Below are 22,724 nucleotides of genomic sequence, written 5' to 3' on the forward strand. Positions count from 1 at the left end.
AAGGACACAACCTTGGTTCTATGGTATTCCTGTCCAAAAAACCACATAACCTGAATTTAAGCATGAGAAAACAACAAACAAACCCAAATTGTGACATTCTATAAAACAACTCTTCAAAAACTGCAAGATGGTAAAAAGCATAGAAAAACTTAACCCATCCAGATTAAAGATTACATAACAACTACACGCAAAATTTTATCCTGGATTGGATCCTGGAATCAGAAAAAGTACATTAGTAGACAATTGGTGAAATGTAAACAGTCTGTGGATTACATAATATTGTTGTTATCAGTGTTGATTTCCTGATTTTGCTAATTACACTACAGTTATATAAAATATTAAATTTGGAGAATCTGATGAGGTGCCTTCAGAAATTTTTTAGAAGTGTTTTGTAAGTTAAAAGTTACTCAAATTAAAAAGTTAATAAAATAAAATAAAACTTGCCCAAAGCCACAAGTAAATGCCAGAGCTGGGAACACTCTTGCTCCAGAGCCCATACCAACATGCTCTACTGCACCTTAGGACAACTAAACACAATTAAAGAGTAACTCAGGTACCAGGAACTGTTCTAAATGTCTTAAACATACTAACTTTCAGGTATTATAAGTATCATCATTATCATCATCATCTTCATGAGGCATAGAGAAATGAGGAAATATTTCCAATATCATACATCTAGCAAGTAGTTAAGACTACAACTTGAACACTAGTCTAACTCCAAAGTCCATGATTTCATGTTCTTAACTAATATCCTATAAAACAGATGCTAGAAAGAAAATAATAAGAAATCAAAAGATCCTTAAAAATTAAAGATATGATTGTCAAAATAAAAAAAATTCAACATGGCATTAGAATTTAAGAATAGCTCTCAGAAATTAAAGAAATAAGAGAGAAGAGATAAGAAGTATGAAGAATCAATCCAGCTAATCCAAGATAGAGCTAACAGAATTACCAGGAAAAAAAAAGAGAGAGAGAAAATACAGAGAAGAATATTATCAAGGAAATAGTACCAAAGAAAATTCCCCAGAGTTCAAGAGAAATAGGAGTATGCAAACTGAAAGGATCCACTACTACTGACAGGGACAAATGAATAAAGATCCAGACCTAGACACATCCATCATTGTGAAATTTCAGATACCAAGGATAAAAAGGAAAGCCGAAAAACTTCCAGAAAAAAAAAAAGCTCCAAATTAAAGTGAGTCACCCACAAGAGAATAAGAATCTGAATAAGATTTCTCTTCAGCAACACTAGGAAGACAAAAAACAAAACAAATCAAAACAAAACACATACATACACAAACACAAAAAAATGCAGTATAGCCTTTAACATTCTTAGGAAAATAATTTTCAGCCTGGAACTGAACTGTCAAATATGAAGATATAATACAGACATTTTTAGAAACACAAAGGCTCAGAAAAACTTATTTCCCATTCATTACTCCATCACATTTTTATTTTATTTTTTTGAAGATTTTTTTTTGATGTGGACCATTTTTAAAGTCTTTATTGAACTTGTTACAGTACTGTTTCTGTTTTATGTTTTGGTTTTTTGACCACAAGGCATGTGGGATCTTAGCTCCCCAACCAGGGATCAAACCCGCACCCCCTGCATTGGAAGGTGAAGTCTTAACCAGTGGACCTCCAGGGAAGTCCCTCCCTCACTTTAAAGAGAGAAATGTGTTGTAATATAAATTTATATTTGTCCTTTTTTCCTTCCATTCCCCAGGCCACCGTACTCTGCTTTCCATTCCAATATTCTCGTGAAATGGTCTTTTCAAGGTCATCTGTGATTTTACAGGCCAAATCTAGCTTTCTCACTTGACCTCTTTGTAGCATTTGCACTGGTTAACAGCTTTCTCCTTAAAACATTAAAAGATATTTTTCGCAAAATAATGCCTATAGAACAAAGTACTTATAATGAAAAGCAGTAATCAACTGTTCTCCCTTCCTTATCCATCCCCTACCTTTTCTTTCTTCTCCATTCTTCTTTCTACCTCCCATCTTGCGTTGGCTGTAGTTTTATTTTGACACTATCAAGGTTTATCACATTTTTGTTTATTTTATAATCAAATTAAGTTTCCCATGCTTTGTATTTGCAGGTTGATTCCAACTGTTGAAAATTGATATTCAGCTTTTGTATTATTAACAGTAGGGAAATATTCACTGCAAAGCTGTTTCTTTCTCTTTGTTTCCAATGTCATGATTCCATGCTACTTAAAAGGTGTTCAGATGGGTAGCCCTTTCTTTTAAGTCACCAGTTACTCAAAATCATGTTCATTTTAGTTTGCTTCATATGTGGATTATAACTTTGAAATAGCTTTTTGTTTTTCTTTGAGTTTCTCACACTTTTAAAAAATATACAGAGAAGAATCTTATGCCTTAAAAAAATCTACTAGTTTCTTAATCTTTCTGTTTATTGTTTACAGTCCATTTCACTTATCTTCATGAAACCCACTGATTTCCTGTTCTAATTTGGACTAGATATTTTACATTTGGATCATGACTTCATTGTGTAGATTTTTGTATTCCCTATAGTTTTTCATTGCTTTTCTTTTCTCCTTTCTTTTTCTTACGTAATATATCTTTATCATATCCTCATTTTCCCCTCCAACTCTTGATCACTCTGTCTATTGTGTGGGATCCTTCCCCCCGCCCCACCTTCCAGATCCCTCTATCTTCTTGCTCCAGTCTCAACTGGTTGCCCTCTGGCTTTGCTGCACAGCTGTTAATTTTGAACTTCTCATCATTACTCTATGGGTTAGGCTACTATTTCTAAATACACATGTTCTCTTTTTTTTTTAATCTTGTTTTGTTGGAGTACATCTTCACCATACTTGAAAGAAGAAAGGATAAATATAAATGGGAAAATGTCTCTCTAAGGACAGGAGGGAAGAAAAGAAAGGTTGCTAACAAGAAGAATTAAAAAGAAAGGGAAGGTTGTTATTGCTATTTTTATTTACATGGGGAAAAAACCTGAGCATGTTTTTAATTTGACTAAGGTAAAGAAGAGACAACAGGTGATGAAATCCATAGTACAGGATGAGAAATCAGCTTTGCACAGAAGAAGGGATATCTATTCTTCTGAAATACAAAGAAATGAGGTAGGGATGGATTCAGTTTTGGAGGTGGAAAGGTGGTGAGATCCAGCTAACAGGATCATGAAGAGCTGCTTTATCCACTAATGAAGTGTATTTTGACCATTCTCAGTACACTGCAAGTTCATATGAAAAACAATCAGATGGGAAATTTTTGAAAACATAAAAATTAGCTGAAATTAGAGATTATGCAATCCAAAGCTGGGTTATCAATGTGAAAATGTATGTGCCAAAATCAGTACTTTAAATTTGGGGATAACATCAGTTGCATTCTCTGTATTATGAATTAAGATCACTACCTTCAGTATTACAGTTCTAGAGCTACTTTTTCCCCCTGTGTTCTATCTCTCTTTTTTTTTTTATTTTTATATTTTGGCTGCATTGGGTCTTCGTTGCTGTGCACGGGCTTTCTCTAGTTGTGGCGAGCAGGGCCTACTCTTCATTGAGGTGCGCGGGTTTCTCATTGCAGTGGCTTGTCTTTGTTGCAGAACACAGGCTCTAGGCACGCGGCTTCAGTAGTTGTGGCATGTGGGCTCAGCAGTTGTGGCTTGTGGGTTCTAGAGCACAGGGGCTCAGTAGTTGTGGCACACGGGCTTAGTTGCTCCACAGCAATGTGGGATCTTCCAGGACCAGGGCTTGAACCTGTGTCCCCTGCATTGGCAGGCAGATTCTTAACTACTGCGCCACCAAGGAAGTCCCTATCTCTCTTTCAAATTAACTTGATTACTATGATAGGTTATTATTTGGCTACTAAATATTACAAATAGAAATCTATGTTTATGACAGATTTTTAAAATTTACCTTGAGTAACTAGTTCTTTTTCGAAAGAGTACAGGAATTAACAGAAAAAAAATGGTTGACTTTATTTTAAAATGTAGATACTTTAGCAAAATTTATCCATGCTTTTTACTTTTTAAATTTCTGTTAATGACCTTCCATCCTAAAGTGGTTCTTCCTCTGGGCATTTATGCTGGTGAAAACAGTGTAATGTTACTCCATGACAGGCTTACCCTAAGTAACCTGAAGCCTGCAGACAAATTTTAATAAAATGAAGACATGTTTTACCTCCAAAGGTTTTACTTTAAATTATAACTAAAACCATAATTTTGAGACCACAAAAATATGTACCCTCATTAAAAATAAAACAACAGCTAAGGGTATTTTGAAGCTAGCTGACTGGGTTAAAAAGTCCTGGGAATAAAACTACATCTGTGATGACCACTGATACGCATGGGTCATTGCTAAGGCAGCCCCACCTTAAGAACACAAGGATGGCAGGGAAAGATCTCAGTGAGCTTAAAGGGAAGTATTTATTGAGCAGTTTCCATTGTGTGTCCTGGATTACTGGAACATGATACGGTCAGACTCTAGTGTAACACCACTCAAACCAGACTAAAGGTTGTTTACAATACCCTGGGCAATTTGAAACTTTGAGATTTCAACAATGGCATCAACTAACTAAAACATTTTGAGTAGTGTAATCAACAGTGATTTATTACCTCACATGAATGTGTTTCTAGCTTATAAATAAGCTACCACTGACCCCTTTTATCTCACACATAATTGGAATAATGAATTTGTAGTCTTGGTATCACTCTGCATTAAAAATTACAAAGCAGGTTTTTAGAGTTGAAATAAAACTTTACTCCCACCATCTCACCAGCCATTAGCTTTATTAGTCTACAATCATTGCCATTTTGCCTATTTCTGGTTGGCAATAAGACTTACTCATTAGTCTTACTCTTGTCTTTAGCAGCCTTTTAAAATCACAGCCTATTCATGTACCCTTGGTGTAGTCTCTGATGCATCTTTCAGGCTAACATTTCTATGCTTTCCTTCTATGTTGGTTCACCCACCTCTAGGTTGTGTTCATGTTCTGATTGTTTATTATTCTGATTTACTCTTTGATCCACACTCTCATCTTGACATTTCTATCTCGTTGAAATCCAGATTTCACGTCTAAATTAGCTTTCGTCTATGCTATCCTAATGAAATTGCTCTGTACTTGTATACATGAACTGCTTTGCTTTGTTTCTCTGCAGAAAACTTCTTAAGAATTACCAGTAACATTGGTTTCATTCAAATCTTTGCTTCTAAGCTCTTAGGAACTGGCTTTTATTACACCCAAACTTTTCATTTTCTATTAGGTTCCACTCTCTTGATACCCTCTTGCTTCTTCTCTACTCTAACCTTACTTAGTTTTTGGCTGCTTAAATTGTTTCTATGACAGGCTGTCCTTTTCCTCCAACTTTTCCACTTAAAAATTCTGATTATTGAGAAATTTATCTAAAATTTACTTCCATTTTCTTATATTTTCTAATTTATATATTCACTGTATCACTGAGGGAGCTGAAATTAAGTACATATTACTCGTCAGCTAAAAAGTTCAGAGCGCACACACACACAAATGTAGAAGAAAAGAGAAAATCTAAATAAATGTTGATTCTCTTTCTTATTTAGTTTAGGCCTTAGAATCCAATGACCCTGCTCAAACTGAATTCTCTCTATGCATAACCAAAAGCATCCATCACTGTCTATAAAGTCACAAAGTGATATAAGGAGAAAAAAAGGGAGGAGGTGTATGCACAGTCCATGCACGCATATTAAAATTACACATTGCCTGAGAGTTTTCCCTCATAAAAGTACACAACTCTTCTGTAAAGAGTAATTATACATTTGTATGACACACAAGTGGGTTTGCTCCCAAGTTAATGGTTTACTAGGGGCTTTACACAGCTAAAAATCAAAAACTTTAGAACCCAGGCTTGATTTTTCATAGTGAGTCGTAGGCCATAAAACCGAATATTCCACAGGAACAAATGAAGACAAAAACTAGCACTGTGTCTTGGATTTGAGATAGATCATCCATCCTAACAGACTCCAACTGAATGGCAAAACAGACAAAGGAAGATCCTGTATCAAACCATCGTCGTGGGGAGTGGTACACAGAGAGAATGAGAGTAGGGGTTGGGGAAAAGGAAAAAAATGTAAACTAAAACCAGAAGAGGCCTTTATGAACCAATAATGGCACGTGCCAAGATCTGGGTGATAATCAACTCAACTTTTTGCACCAGAGGGCAAAACAAACCCAAACAACAGGAACTCCAGAGAAGTAACATATCATGTTTTCCCCTAAATCCCAGAGAAAACAATTCACCACCAAAATGTTTCTGATGTAAAATCACAAAGTGACACAATTATCAGTCTTCAAGATCAAAACAAAACAAAAAAGACTTGCACCCAGAGTAAATAAAAACTTTTAAGTTGGAGAAAGTTATAGAGGCACAACAGAAGAAACATCTTTGTAACAGTCATCTTTCTACCATACTGTCTTATTATTTTAGATATTCATGCAGAGAATCAATGATGACCCAGAAGATACACTTTCATTCAATGGCATTTGGCCTCAATTGCTTCTTTGAGCTCTTTTCTCAAAAAAATGATATAATTTTATATACAGAAAACAATCTAGAATAAAAAGAAATACTGTACTCTCTTTCTAGCCAAAATTTAATTTTCCATTTGTTCTTGGGTAATAACATCCTTTAAAATTGTCCTTTCCACTAGTTATTCTACATGGAGGTGGAAGCTTTACATCTTAGAAATAAGTAACAGCTCATACTAAAGGCTAAAAGGAGTCAGAGTATGATTATTAAAAATGAAGAACAGGGCTCAATACTGCAATGTCACTTTATCCTCACTACAGAAAGATACCTGTGTTTTCCTTAGCAGTGACAGAGGTCAACAGGAAAAGCATAAGATTCATAGACAGAGAATACCCTGAACTGATACAAACTGTATTAGCTAGAAGAGAATATTTATAAAACTAATTCTTCGAAACAATTTTGACACTGGATTGAGTTTGGTACACCATGTTTCAAACAGCTGTTCTCCTTAGGATCACAGGTTCAAACGCGCATAGACGATTTACATTTAACAACTGGTAAGCTATCAAATGCCACACAGCTAAGTGTAGGAGGTTGAGAGAGATGTCATCCTATGAAAAGTGATGCTTTCTTTTAAAGTAGGAACATTGTGCTTTTAGCCAAACAAACTAATACTTAGCCATCTTATTATTCCAGGCACAACTGGTCATTTCAGAGACAACTCTGAATTGGGCAGAGCCCCGAAATGTTCTCCCACTAAATGCCTGATTTTTTTCTTCTTCCCTTACCTGATAATGAGCCTGGGCTTGCTGTGCTGAGTTCAAGGTGACATTGCAGAGCTTGCAGTACAGGGGCTTACATAGCTCCTCCAGGGCAGTGTCTTGCTCCCCTCCCTTAGGTAACTCTTCTTCCCCTGCCAGAGGCAAGGAAGCCTCCTGCCCAAAAGGCTTCTGCGGCGGAAGCGGCAAGGTTCCTGTAGACCTGGCGGCCACTGACATAGGAGGAGAGGATGAGGGCTGCTTAGGCGGAGGAAGCCCAGCGTGTTGCAAGAGGATCATTGGGTAGGAAAGACTTGGGCATAATCCAGTGGGTGACGAGAAGTCGGGTCTTCAAATCTGAATCAACAGCAAAAAAATACTTAAAAATGTGTCCTCTGCAATATGACGTGTAAATGACCACACCATCTTCCCCTTCCTCTACTTCTCCAAACCATCTTTAGGACTCCTTTCCTTTTACCTCATCCAGCAGACTGCCCTGTGTGTTAATCCACACTGACACAGTGCTCTTCCACTGAGAACAGCTTTATAGATCTGGCTTGATTTTGCTTGGCACAGCTCCAAATGCAGTCCCTCTGGCCCAGGAACATTATTAACAGTATTGCATCCGTGGCTAATTAAATCTAAAAATCACATGGCTGAAATGGACATCAAAGGTCACCCAATCCAGACCCCTTCCCTCAGGCACACTTAAACACTCCAGATGATAATCATGCATAGACAAAAAAAAAAACACCACCAGCAAAGAACCTTAGCAAATATCTCCTTTCCGTGCAAACTAGTCTTTCTATCCAAATGATATCAAAAAGAATGAAATAAAGAGTGTCACTGCTCAGATTACTGCCAGCACTTCTAGAACTAGCTAAAATATCAAGGAACTCTAGGAAAAAATCTGAGTTACCATGTGACAAAAATAAATAAAAGTATACCTTCTGATCAACTAGTAATATTTAAATAATTGAGCCCATGACTCCTCAGAGCAGAGGCTGCAAGCAGACAACCTATACGCCACATGCAGCCACAGATGTGCTCTGTTTGGAATATAGTGTTTTGTTTTGCTTTCATTTTTAAATTGAATTAAAGTCAACATTTAAAAATCAAAAGATTTGTGGCTCCTCTTGATAAAAGGGTGATCTGGCAACACTTGGCCCATGGTCCTACATGGGGAACAATTAGCTAGTTAGTGCAGAGAGGCACTGTCCCCGGGTAGCCAAGCTTGCCTTCTCTAGGCCACCTCAGTCCCCATCAGCCTGCTGCCTATATTCATATTACTTGCCTGCTCCCCGTAAGCTTGAGTTTAAAACCCCACCTCATATAGCCTTAGACGGTATTCATGAGTCCACTATAAAATCAGAGTATTTTCTCTCCCTCTAGAGTTAAATTACCTACATGAAATAGTGTATCAAGTAAATGTCCAATGGCATACTGAATCACACTACCACAAGCCCCAATATAATTCTAGTTACTCAGTCTTTCGACTACTTGCTTTCCCCTTCTTATTAAATAACTGATAGTCTCTATTCTGTTTCCCTCAGAAAAGATCCAGTATGTTCCAATCCCACTTCAATTTTTATCGATGATTTCTCCGGCCTCCCACCCAGATGGCAACTTCTAACCCTGAGTATCTCAAAATGAACCACAGTACGCACTTTGCGTTCCCACGATTCTAATTAACCCAAATTAAAATCCTTATTTCAAAATCCTCTATTCTTTTCACTCTCAATACTATTAAAACCTCTTTTCTTGGTCAACAGAATATGGCTATTTTAAGCTGCTGAAATTTTCCATCTGCAATAGAAATGTGTACATTTTATGACAATAAGAGATTTACTAAAATTAACCAAGAACATTTTGAAAAGTTAAGTCTCTTTTACCACATTTAATAAGTACATACACATGGAAACTGCAACCAAGAAACAGCTTTTATGCTAAATTCAGGGTCTTGTGGCAGCAAAGGACATCAGTGCAATGGGAAAATAATATAGTAAAGGACAAAGTACATAAATTATTAGTCATAGTACTTAACAATACTCCTCATTAAACATAATATTTAGAAAAACAACAATATTATTTTCTTCTCAAGCAGAAGTATGCTGTCCATTTCTCTGAGAATATATTTTTTTAAAGCAATACAGATTTAGAACATTTAAAAAGTCAGGGTCTCTATAACCATATTATTTCTCTCAATTAAATCAGACATTCAGAAAGCAAAGGCAGATATGGATATTTTGAAAAGGGAAACTAAGGAGACAAACACCACTTTTTTAAAGTTCAACTACCTAATTATAATAATTCATAATATTAAAAAACTACACATACCACCTGTACAGAGACATACTGATACTAAAGTGCCAACAACAAGTTGCCAGCTCAGAAGAGAAATGGTGGAGGAGGGTGTCAAAACATCTGGATAAAGGAAATCAGCAATATAAACAGAAAATCAAACGCTACCAAATGCCTAGACATGTCTGGACTTGTTTTATGAAAGTTTACTCCCACTTGAGGAAATACCAGCATGTGTCTCCCCCAGTGTTGTCTACAGGCTTCCATCAAAATAAAGGCCTGATAAAATCCCCTGAATTGAAGAAAAAATTCTCACCAAGTACAGACTTACCCATTATTGCATCTTACCTTTATAATGTTTAAAGAATAGCTAGATAGTCCAAAATTCCTTCTTGTAATATTTAACAATCGAAACGATGTCAACTCCCCCCAAAAGCATCTGTGCATGACAATTACATCAGGTACTTCTATACTTGCAAAAAAAAAAAAAAACTAGCGTAAAATAAAAATCTAAAAGAAATGCTAAAACGAAGCCTTCAGTGAAAGCAGGAATGGTGGAATATAAAGAGACAAAGCACTTGCGACTCAGATCTGCTGAACTACCGCATTAGATTAAAAGAAACTAACTTGATAGCTGATGTAAATAAAATATTCCTTGGATATTGATGCTTTAAGTGGCATAAATGAAGGATTTATGGTGGTTAATATCCCTGTTTGGAAGGGGTTGAGGGGACAATAAAGAAAATCAAAGCTTCAGTGTACCCTATTTAAAGAAAACGAATGATCATATAGCATAGTTTTCATGATCGGACTGGGGCCTACTCTTCACTTACTGTATTAAAGACAACCACTTTCTCATTTGGAGAAATCTTCTTAGGAAAGGGAACACAATAAAGGAACAGGTTACTGGCACCTCAGCAAACTAGGGAAGTCTGTAATTGGGAATTCTGGAAACGAGGGTAAGACGGTGAGCATTATTCAAAGGTCATCAGAACGCAGCGAGAAGGAATGAGAGAGAGGAAAATAGAAAAATAATCAGTTGAGGTAAGGTATATCACACAAGGAAGACCCAAAAGAACGGAAGAATCTGGGGGAGAAGAGGCCTTGGTGGATTGGCGAATGTTCTCTAGGCTCAGCTATGACGGTTCCTAATCCCAGGGAACCTTCCATGTTATTTGAATCAAAGCTACATATACTTCAGCATCGCCCACATATACCTTACAATCTTAAAATGTGCATGCATACACACGAGCGCGCACACACATACATACACATACACGCGCACCTCAATCCCGTAAGGATGCCATCACGAAAGATGGAATCCCCGGTCTCCCACGGGGCGGGGGCAAGCGCGAGGGCCAAGGCAGCTGCACGCCTAAAATGATCCAAACAGTACACGTGAAATGCTTATAAACAAACAGATAAATAAAAGCAGCGCAAGCCTGTCACGTGGAGGGCAGGTGGAAAGACCGCACCGGAAAGGAACTCCTAGTCCCGTCGCTTCTGTGCTCGTCCTAAATGCCCCGAGGCTCGCGGTCGCCCGCACTTACCGGAACCCCCGGAACGCTCCGGGAGTCTGGGCGCCGCGTCTGCCCGGGACGCCCGCCGCCGTCTGTTCTACGCACCCTGTTCGGCCCGGTTCAACTCCACCTCCCTCCCCGCAACTTTCTCGCTGGTCCCGCCGAGCCCCCTCCGCAGCTAAAGGTTGACTGTCAAAAGTCAGTCCAACCGGACCCACAGGGAAACAGCTGCAGGAAGTGACTGCGGAACCCGGAGGCGGCGGAGGAGGAGACTGAAGGCGCCGGCCCGGCGTCGCCAGTGCGCATGTGCCTGGTGGAGCAGGCCCCGTGGCGGCGGCAACTACAGCGGCGACCGAGGCTCCAGCCCCGGGCAGGTGGGGCGCGCGCCCGGCAGGTGCGGGGACTGTGAGCGCAGGGGCGCTGAGCAGGAGCGGCGAACCAAGGCACGAGTCAGAGGGAGGATACGTCACCGCGAGTCCTAAGACCTGTTCATCATATAACCTGGAAAGTTGATCCAGAGCAGAAACCTGGGCAGAGTTTTTGCAACTTTCATCTCCTGTCATTGAGATCCAGACCTTTTTCATTCCAGCCCCACCCTCAGTCCGCTGATTGCCGGCTAAGGCGGCAGAGTGGAGTGGCCAAAATATCCAGGATCTTTTAACCTGCTGCGACAGAACCTTTAAATTACACCTTTCCCCTGGAAGGAGGAAGACTAGTGCGGCTGCCTACTCAGTGGTCTCCAATCTCACAAGAAAACACAGAGGGCGAGGGAGACAGACAGACAGACAAACAGACAGACTTGCCCTCTCCCCAGCATCAAAGTGGGCAGAGGAGAGAAGACTTTCTCTTGAGAGCGCGCGCGCGCGCGCCCGCACACACACAGACACACACACACACACACACACACACACACACACACACACACACACCAGCCTCTCCTGCAAAACAGGAAAGACTAGGAAGAGACTGGCTAAGGCCAAAATGTCACATCCTCTCATAGTCAACCTTAACACTTCCACGGTTGACATTGAGAGATAAGCTGAGAAAATTCCAGCTCTAAAATTCTGTTAACTTGTAAATTATCCTATAGGAATATTTCCGGGGGGGGCATGTAAAATATGCATAACATAAATTTACCATTTTCACCATTTGTTCACTTCAGTGCCATTAAGTACATTCACAACGTTGTGTACTTATTTTTTAATCATTAATTAAAATGTGAAGGAGACCTACTTATAGAAAGATGTGCCCTAGTAGTAGGCAAACTACTGCAGGAAATTAAAGCTGTTTCTTTGGTTGAAACACACCATCCAGTGCTACCACCAACACACCAAATTGACTGTTTTCTAGAAATGACTTAATAAATACATTGACTGTTTAGCAATCACACCCACAGCTAGTGTACACAGACCATCTGGGGAGAGTAATCCATCATGCTTAGTTCAGAAAACAAATTGTTTTTCTGAACTAATTTTCTGTTTATATATACATACTTTATATGTCAAGTTTTTAAATGGCCACATTGTTTTAAGTAGTCAGGTTTGATTCTTCCATATGAAACTGTCCAGTTTCCCCATCACCATTTATTGAAGAGGCTGTCTTTTCCCCATTGTATATTCTTGCCTCTTTTGTCATAGATTAATTGACTATATAAGTATGAGTTTATTTCTGGGCTCTCTATCCTGTTCCATTGATCTGTCTGTTTTTATGCCAGTACCATGCTGCTTTGATTACTATAGTTTTGTAGTATAGTCTGAAGACAGGAAGCATGATACCTCCAGCTCTGTTCTTCTTTCTTAAGATTGTTTTGGCTGTTCAGGGTCTTTGTGTTTCCATACAAATTTTAGAATTATTTGTTCTAGTTTGTGAAAATGCCATTGGTATTTTGATAGGGATTGCATTAAATCTGTAGATTTCCAGGGATAGTATTATCATTTTAACAATACTGATTCTTCCAATCCATGAACACAGTATATCTTTCCATCTGTCTGTGTCATCTTCAATTTCTTTCATCAGTGTTATAGTTTTCTGAGTACAGGTCTTTTACCTCATTAGGTAGGTTTATTCCTAGGCATTTTATTCTTTTTGATATCCTGGTAAATGGAATCGTTTCCTTAATTTCTCTTTCTGATAGTTTGTTGTTAGTGTATAAAATTGCAACAGATTCCTGTATAATAATTTTGTATCCTGAAACTTTACCAAATTCATTGATGAGTTCTATAGTTTCTTGGTGGCATCTTTAGGATTTTCTATGTATAGTATTGTGTCATCTGCAAACAGTGACAGTTTTACTTCTTCCTTTCCAATTTGGATTCCTTTTATTTCCTTTTCTTCTCTGATGGCTGTGGCTAGGGTTTCCAATACTATGTTGAATAAAAGTGGCAAGAGTGTACATTCTTGTCTTGTTCCTGATCTTAGAGGAAATGCTTTCAGCTTTTCACCATTGAGTATGATGTTGGCTATAGGTTTGTCATATATGGCCCTTATTATATTGAGGTATATGCCCTCTGTACCCACTTTGTTGAGAGTTTTTTTAATCGTAAATGGATATTGAATTTTGTCAAATGCTTTTTCTGCATCTGTGGGGTGATCATGTGATTTTTATCCTCCCTTTTGTTAATGTGGTGTATCATGTTGATTGATTTACAAATACTGAACCATCCTTGCATCCCTAGGATAAATCCCACTATATCAAGGTACATGATACTTTTAACATATTGCTGAATTTGGTTTGCTAATATTTTGTTGAGGATTTTTGCATCTACATTCTGTGATATTGGCCTATAATTTTCTTTTTTTGCAGTGTCCTTGACTGATTTTAGTATCAGGGTGAAGCTGGCTTTGTAGAGTAAGTTCAGAAGCATTCCTTCCTCTTCAATTTTTTGGAATGGTCAGAGAAGGACAGAATTTCTTTAAATGTTTGGCAGAATTCATCTGTGAAGCTGTCTGGTTCTGGACTTTTTTTGTTTGGAGTTTTTTAGATTACTAATTTAATTTCATTACTAGTAATTGGTCTATTCATATTTTCTATTTCTTCCTGATTCAGTATTGGGAAATTGTGCATTTCTAGGAATTTATCCATTCTTTCTACATTGTCCATTTTATTGGCATGTATTTGTTTGTAGTGATCTTTTATGTAATTCTGTGGTGCTAGTTGTAACCTCTTTCATTTATGATTTTATTTATTTAATTTTTAATTGCTTTCTTGATGAGTCTGGCAAAAGCATTATCAATTTTGTTTATCTTTTCAGGACTTCCCTGGTGGTGCAGTGGTTAAGAATACGCCTGCCAATGCATGGGACACGGGTTTGATCCCTGGTCCGAGAAGATCCCACATGCTGCGGAGCAACTAAGCCCATGTGCCACAACTACTGAGCCTGCGAGCCACAACTACTGAGCCCATGTGCCACAACTACTGAAGCTCACACTCCTAGAGCCCATGCTCCACAAGAAGAGAAGCCACTGCAACAAGAAGTCCAGGCACCACAACAAAAAGTAGCTCCTGCGTGCAGCACGAAGACCCAATGCAGCCAAAAATAAATAAATAAAAATTTTTAAAGTTTTATCTTTTCAAATATCAGCTCTTAGTTAAATTGATCTTTTCTATTTTTTAAGTCTCTATTTCATTTACTTCTGTTCTGATCTATATTATTTCTTTCCTTCTACTAACTTTTGGTTTTGTTTGTTCTTCTTTTTCTAGTTCCGTTAGGTGTAAGGTTTTGTTATCCACTTCATGTGAATGCAAATGTTCATGATCCTCTTTCCTCACTGGGATGGAAAAGAATTTATTTACCAAAATCAGTGACCACAAATAATGTACCTGAAGCCACATTCATCTGTTCTAACAAAAATACTACACCCAGCATGACTACTGCAGTGAGGCTATTACTTGTCATCTACAGTTATTCTGCACAATCTATATGGCTTCTGCAGAGGCCAGTCTGGTGGATTAAATTGAGATTATCATCTTTGCATCTTTTAGATATTTAAGGGACGCACTCCACTGTCTTCTCTGGGATGCAACATTGTTTTTGATTTACTGTTTTGGCTGGGGGTAAGGGTGAGAAGTTTCAAAGGCTTCCACTTAGTTTTCCCTGGTATGATATTTCTTACCTCACAAACCAAGACTCATTATGGGGCTATGACATGCTTGACATAACCAAGAATGTCGTTCCCAATTTAGCAACATGAAAGTGAACACCAGGTGGGTCTGCAGTCTAATGGACCAATGGGAAGTCACACTTTGTTCAGGACTCCATTCATTACCTGCCCCGCCATGTGCTTCAAACTAATAGGGTGTATTGTGGACTGAATGTTGGTGTCCCTTAAAAATTCATATATTGAAGACCTAGCCTCCAGTGTAGCTCTATTTGGAAATGAGTTCTGTAAGGACATAAGTAATTAAGTAATTAAGGTTAAGTGAGATTATAAGGGTGGGGATTTGATCCAATAGGATTGGTGCCCTTATAAGAAGAGACAACAGAGAGTTCATTCTTTCTCTCTTCTCATGTGCCCATAGGTCATGTGAGCATACAGGGAGATGGTGACCACCTACAAGTGAAGAGAAGAGGCCTCAGAATAAAACCTACCTTGGGGCTTCTCTGGTGGCGCAGTGATTGAGAGTCCGCCTGCCAATGCAGGGGACACGGGTTCGTGCCCCGGTCCGGGAAGATCCCACATGCCGCGGAGCAGCTAGGCCCGTGAGTCATGGCCGCTGAGCCTGCGCGTCCGGCGCCTGTGCTCCACAATGGGACAGCCCACAACAGTGAGAGGCCCACGTACCGCAAAAAAAAAAAAAAAAAAAAAAAAAAAAAAATCCTACCTTTACATCACCTTGATCTTGGACTTCCCAACCTCCAGAACTGTGAGAAATAAATTTCTGTTGTTTAATCCATCCAGTCTGTAGTATTTTGTTATGGCCACCCAAACAGACTAATACAGGGGCATTATGACACTTTGGGTTTCTGTTTATCAATGTCAACTTATTTTCTGCAGCGTCTAATAGTCTTCAACATGTCTGGACAGTTCCCTTTCCTCAGTGAACAGAACTGTCACCTGAATAAATGGCCATAGGTCCCTTTGGGCAAAGACTGAGGCTACCATCAGGGCATGTACTTCCTGTGGTATTTCAGAGACCTTCCTCTTGGGAATCTAGCTACCTCTTCATGTAGCAGGTTCTGGACCTGAACACTGACTCAGGTCTGGGCAAGGGATCATCTCTTCTCAAATTAAGGTAAATTTTACATAGCAGAAAATTCATCGTTTTAACCACTTTAGAGTGTACAATTTAGTGATTTTTAGCACATTCACAATGTTGTACAATTATCACCCCCATCTAATTCCAAAACATTTTATTACCTCTAAAAAGAAAATCTGTACCTATTAAGTAGTTGTCACTATTCTCTATCCCGCCAGCCCCCGACAACTACTAACCTACTTTCTATCTCTATGGATTTGCCTATTCTAGACATTTCATATAAATGCATTCATATAATATGTCACCTTTCATCTTTACTTTTTAATGGAAGATAACCCTCAATTTCCTGCTTATCCATTGCCACTTTCTTTTGATTATATGTACTAAACAGCACCCTTATTGCCTGCTCATCTCTTTTGTCTCTAGGGATGCCATGCTCTGTTAGCCATCTTCACAACGTTATGTGGTTCAAGCCTGCCTCTATGAACCGAATGTTTGTGTCCCCACAAAAACCATAAGGCCTTAATCCCCATTAAAGCCTTAATCCCCAATATGATGATATTTGGAGGTGGAGCCTTTGGGGAGTAATTAAATTCAGATGAGAACATGATGGTAGTACCTCCATGATGAGATTAGCATCCTTGTAAGAAGAGGTGAGGACCAGAGTTTCTTCTCTCTATCATGTGAGGATACAGCAAGAAGCCTGCTGTTTATAAACCAGGGCGAGGGCCCTCACCAGAAACCACCACACGTGCTGGCGCCTGACTTTCAGCCTCCAGAATGATGAGAAATACATTTCTGCTGTGTCAGCCACCGAATGTATGGTATTTGTTATGAAAGCCCAAGCTGACTAAGACAGCTGCCATTCCAGCCCCTCTGTACACTACAATAATTGCAACCCCCTGGCTTCTGGCAGATAAGCATCACCCTCTGCTCTGGCCTCTATAACTTTGGGGTCCCATTGTTGCCATTGCTATCATGAGCCAAGCTCTGTGACAACTTCTCCTTCCATCAGTTATAACCTACAAAGGAGAGCCACCACTGACCTTGTTAGTTATTCCCCTCTCACTTATGCACTCATGATGGTCTTGGTAATGATGTGTCCTCTGGGTCTTGCGCTATAATTCCCTGGTGGGTTTTCTGGTGGTGCATAATATAAACATTTTGGCATGCCCAATCCCTAAGCCTTTTAATCCCTTCCTCCGCCATCAGCCATGGTAGTTCAGGCATTTAAATTTCATTCAGCCTGGAACATTGCTTTCTCCAAGCTTCTAAGAGTCATCCTAGCTCTGAGCTTGCACCATACTCTGGCACCCTTGTCAGGATGTTAAATCTCATATCCTAAGAAAGTGGCCCCAAGTCAAAAACCTCTTCCTTATCCAGTCTTAAATTTCAGTCACTTTGATCAAGAACCTTCCCTGGCTCCTGTCAGTACCTGCTGACTCATTTTTGCAGCTCCTTTGGGGTATGGTCTCTTTCTTTCCATGTCAAGTCCAGCAGGTCCTTGGACGTGTTATGCTGTGACTTAATCTTAGTTATTGGCCTGGAATCCAGAAGAGGAAGCAAGGACAGATCTTGAGGGAGCTTCCACTGCTTTGCAGAAGAGAGTCCTCTGTAGTGTCTTCCCCCATGGGGGACAGAAGATAGGAGTACTGGCTCTTAATATGGAGGGGCGGGATATCTCTGCAGGCTCTGATGGTTCAGAGAAATCTGGGGATTCAAAATCTTTGAGGTTATCCACACAAATATCCTCATCCCATACATCAGGGACCCAAGTTTTCCAACCAAAGTCCTCACCTTGACATAGCAGTCCTGCCTTAGCTAAGAAGTCAATTGTCTTTGAAGACCGGTGACTCAAACTAAGTACTGAGTATGGTTTTCAGCAATTTTTGTTCTCTCATTGCAGGAGATAAAGTCCTTTTGTAATTACCAAAGAGGTCTTACGACCTTCACACTTAGTTTTCAAGTGTTTGTTAAATGTCCTCAACATTTCTTTAGCCCCCTGTAAAGCATCAATGCAACTTACTATCAGTCAGCAAATTTCATGTCATTGTTTTCATTGTTCACCCACTACCACCCTGGCATTTTTCAAAAGCTTGAATTATTGTACCAGTCAAGGCATTCTCCACCAGAACATTTCCCCAAATCACCAACGGTGAAAGTGTAAACAACTTGGCTGCCATCTTGTGCTAGAAACTATCTTTGCCACACATACCACTTGGGATGCCAGCCAAATGGTGAATGATGCAGTTCATAATCTTCACTGCTTGTGCCTTACTGCATCACTTCAGGTCCTTGAGTAAGCAGACACTAAGGTAGTATTAGGGGTGCAAGAGTTTTATTGGAGGGTGAGATCTATCAAAGTTAGAGGGAAGAAAGCAGGACTAGGCAGGAAAAGCCATCAAAAACCAGTGTAGATCTGACAGTCTTGGCATACCTAGTGGGGATCTCCAGAATAAAAAAATGCCTATTAGAACTCTCATATCCTACTTTATGATATGTTTGTTTGAATATAGAAACAATGTTTTGAATTAGTCACTGCTAGGGAAAATTTTAGTAAAAGCATGTCTTGTGGTAAATTGACAGAATTCTGTAACAGTGAACACCAATTTGAAAAACTGGATTCAAGCAAGCTCCTACCAAACATATTTTCAATTTCTTCTCAATTTTCTCTATTCTCTTCAGGTAAGAATATTTTGGAGACCCAGAACCCCATAAATGTGTAGGTAGGGATAACAAGAGGTTTGTTTGTATGTGTTTGCTTTTACTACATTTCAAGCTATGAAGGGAAATCATCAAGAGGAGGCACTCAGAATGCAGCTACAAAGATAAGTGGGTGCAAGCAGAAACATCAGGCTAATGTTAGACATTCTGTAAGAACAAGTCACTAGTGACATAAGAAAGACTGATAGGCTCCTTAATCCAGGGTCAGTATATTTTACAATTTGGGGATTACTTGTCAAAAGACATTTTTCAATGAAGAAAGTGAGATTGTACCATTAAAGCTATAATTTTCAATCACATGTATATTTAACAGTCTCAAATTGTTCATGACCCTCAAGATCAACCTTCTTCTTCAATCCTCAAGATCTACCCTCAAAGTTCATTTTTCATTGAAGCAACACTATTGTTTTCAGTAAAAACATTCACAATTTATCATTTTTACCATACTGTGAAATATTCTCAATAAATTCTACAGTATTAGCTAATAAATTCAGGAGATAAGGACCTCCCAACTTTATATGTGATAGATTTCACCACGTTTATTAGTTTTTTCAGTTTCTATTCTGTTCACTAAAAATTCATCATCTTGTTGAAAATATTTTTGTTTGTACTTTGCACATAAACATGAATTCACAAGTATTCTCATTGTAAACAATAGTAAACAAAAATCAATGAGAAGCTAGATCAATAATGTTTGTCATCAACATGTTTGCATACATGTTTTGAGCATATAAAAATGTGTCCTTCAACAGTATAGTTCAGAAAGGTCAATTGTTTCAGCTTGGATACCAATTTTTGAGGCAAAACATATTTTAGCTAAATCTACAGTACCAAATCTTCTCCAAACTTTCTCCCATTCAGTAGCATCATTTTCCACAAGAATTCTGAAAATAATTTCAAAGGCAGCTTTAGTTATTTCATTTCTGTTTAAAACTTTTAGTGATTTTCTTCATAATTTGTGTGGTTGGTTTTTAAAAACCACTGAAAGATGGCTCATTTTATGTAGTTACCCTGACTTTACCCCTGTAAGTCACGCTAAGGTTCAAGCTACTTTGCACCTCCATAATAATAAGACTCATGCTTGAAGAAGCACCAATGGTAGAGTCCTGTACTCCTCACTAAATATACATGTGCTACTCCATATTTCCTTAGACACTTGCAGTTAGATAAGCCTGTATGACTAGCTTTGGGTTGGGAAAGAAAATAATGTATGTCATTTCTAACTGAAAGCTTTTAAGAGCCAGTATGTGATCTTCCAATCTGGAAGCCAGGTTTTGAGATTACAGTCACAATATGGAAGCAAACTAGATTCTTTTTTTTTTTTTTTTTTTTGCGGGCCTCTCACTGTTGTGGCCTCTCCTGTTGCGGAGCACAGCCTCCGGACGCGCAGGCCTAGCGGCCATGGCTCACGCGCTTAGTTGCTCCGCGGCATGTGGGACCTTCCCGGACCGGGGCACGAACCCGTGTCTCCTGCATCAGCAGGCGTATTCTCAACCACTGCGCCACCAGGGAAGCCCTAAACTAGATTCTTGAGTCCCTGTTTGGAACAGAGCTGCCCTGCAGAGCAACTGGACCCACAGTTGACTGGTCAAGTGAAAAATAGCCACTGTACTATTAAGCCACTAAGATTTTGAGGTTAATTTGTTAACCTAGCATAACCTAGCATCTGAATACATTCTACAATTTTTGATTACTGCTGACTCTCCCTACTGTGATTGGAGTAATGCTAATTCTTTTATTTTCTGCCAATTAGGTAGGCTTCAGGTAAAATGCCACTCGCTCACAACCTTTGATCATTTCAGTTATTTTCTTTATTTGAGTATGAATAATTTACATATTCATAGGTTTTAAGCTTATACTGTACATCAAAATTTTCATTTGCCACTACCCATGGGTGGCCCTAGTTGAAAATACAATTTTAAATGTACAATATTACATTTTTAAGAAGAAAAAGAGAGGCATTACAGTAATTTTTAAAACAGAATTTCAGGTATATTTGTATTACAAGGGAACGCGCCACCAAGGAAAGGAAAACTAAGTAAAGTTTCATATTTATAAACAAAAGATTTAATTATGGGAAATTGTGTTAGGAAGTTGAGAAAATTGTTAGACATTGATTTGTGAGAAAATTATTTTCTACAATCTAAATCACATATAAACAAATACACAAACAAATGTATGCAGGGGTTTGAAAAGAGGCTACCTTTTCAAATTACTAAATGTGTGAGCCTCCGCAGGATGACTGAAAAATCACATGGTCTAGATCTAGGGGGCAGAGGATGAATAATAGAGTGGACGTGGGTTCTCAGCAAAAATGTACCCAATTGGGAGGGGGCAAAGGGGCAAATAAACAGGGTTTCCTTAATGATACAAAAGTCCAAATTTCCCAGTATATAAAAATATTAAAACATATAAAAATTGAACAAATGTAAAACATAAAACTGGTAAAAAACACAAGATAACTACTGATTTTTCTTGTGGACTTATGTGACAAAATGTTTTAATAAAAAATATTCACATCTTTCCCCCAAAATCTTCACATAAATTTAATGCTTCAGAAAGATGGGACATGTTAATTCTTTGGTTTTAAGTATCCCCAGTATGGGGATATATATAATCCCAGGGACAGAATTACCTCAATTTGAGAAACATCACTCCAATTTCCCTCAAGATTATCCTTGTATTACACTAGTACATCTGAACACTTTCAATTTTGAGTGTATAGATTTTTCATATCAGTGCTTTCACTTAGTGATATTTTGTTTCTATGCCATCAGTTTACATTAAGGGGTCCCAGACAGTTCAGGTTGCTACAATAGAATATCATAGCCTGGGTAGATTAAACAACAGAAATTTATTTCTCGCAGTTCTGGAGGCTGGGAAGTCCAAGATCAAAGTGCTGGCATATTCAGTGTCTGGTGAAAGCACTCTCTTCCTGATTGGCATATGGCCATCTTCTTGCTGTACCATCACGTGGTAGAAAGAGAGAGAGAGGGAGAGAGAGAAAAGGAGAGAAAGCAAATGCTCTTAGGTCTCTTCTTATGAGGACACAATTCCCACAGTGAGGACCCCGACCGCCATGACCTCATGACCTCATCTAAATTTAATTACCTCCCCAAAGCCTCACTTCCCAATATCATATAACATATATATGATAAATTTTGGAACATAAAAAAAATTCATATGTAACTCATACTAGAGCTCTTTTAGATATATTGTTGAGAGCTTGTCTATGATTTCATATAATGTTCTCTTTATGCAGTTCCATGAAATAAATTAAATTTCTTTCATATCTCAGTCTGGAGGGGGGGATGGGAAACAATTTTCTTTTTCCCACAAAACTGCTTTGTTTTTTAAATTAATAATGCTGAATCTTTTTTTTTTTTTTTTTTTTTGTGGTATGCGGGCCTCACTGTTGTGGCCTCTTCCGTTGTGGAGCACAGGCTCCGGACGCTCAGGCTCAGCGGCCATGGCTCACGGGCCCAGCCGCTCTGCGGCATGTGGGATCTTCCCAGACCGGGGCACGAACCCGTGTCCCCTGCATCGGCAGGCGGATTCTCAACCACTGCGCCACCAGGGAAGCCCAATAATGCTGAATCTTTTAACTGAATTGTGGTGAAGCCGTTTGCCAAGACAGCCCCCAGTGATCCCCAATGATCATATTCTTGTGTAGTTGCAACTCACAATGTAATAGGGTTGGTCTGTGTGACCAACAGAATATTATAGAAGTAATGGTATGTTAT

At 38.9% G+C, this 22,724-nt stretch overlaps 1 protein-coding gene across 13 annotated transcripts in view; it reads right to left on the reverse strand.

Annotated features, from left to right (window-relative positions):
- Positions 1-11,451, reverse strand: part of ZMAT3 (zinc finger matrin-type 3) — a 32,182-nt gene extending 20,731 nt beyond the window's left edge. Inside the window, exons 1-5 of one of the 13 annotated variants that reach the window (XM_067034039.1) lie at positions 11,091-11,334; positions 10,826-10,915; positions 9,889-10,007; positions 7,718-7,880; positions 7,270-7,596 (exon numbers count right to left, since the gene is read on the reverse strand). In XM_067034039.1, coding sequence (XP_066890140.1) covers positions 7,270-7,539 — 270 coding nt within the window. In that variant the 5' untranslated portion in view covers positions 7,540-7,596; positions 7,718-7,880; positions 9,889-10,007; positions 10,826-10,915; positions 11,091-11,334. Of the gene's footprint in view, positions 1-7,269; positions 7,597-7,717; positions 7,896-9,888; positions 10,008-10,825; positions 10,916-11,090 lie in introns of all 13 variants that reach the window. The other 12 variants (XM_067034045.1, XM_067034040.1, XM_067034041.1 and 9 more) reach the window with 12 other exon arrangements.
- Between the last annotated feature and the right edge of the window lie 11,273 nt (positions 11,452-22,724).

Source organism: Kogia breviceps, chromosome 5, assembly GCF_026419965.1.
Source record: "Kogia breviceps isolate mKogBre1 chromosome 5, mKogBre1 haplotype 1, whole genome shotgun sequence".
Taxonomy (NCBI): Eukaryota; Metazoa; Chordata; class Mammalia; order Artiodactyla; family Physeteridae; genus Kogia; species Kogia breviceps.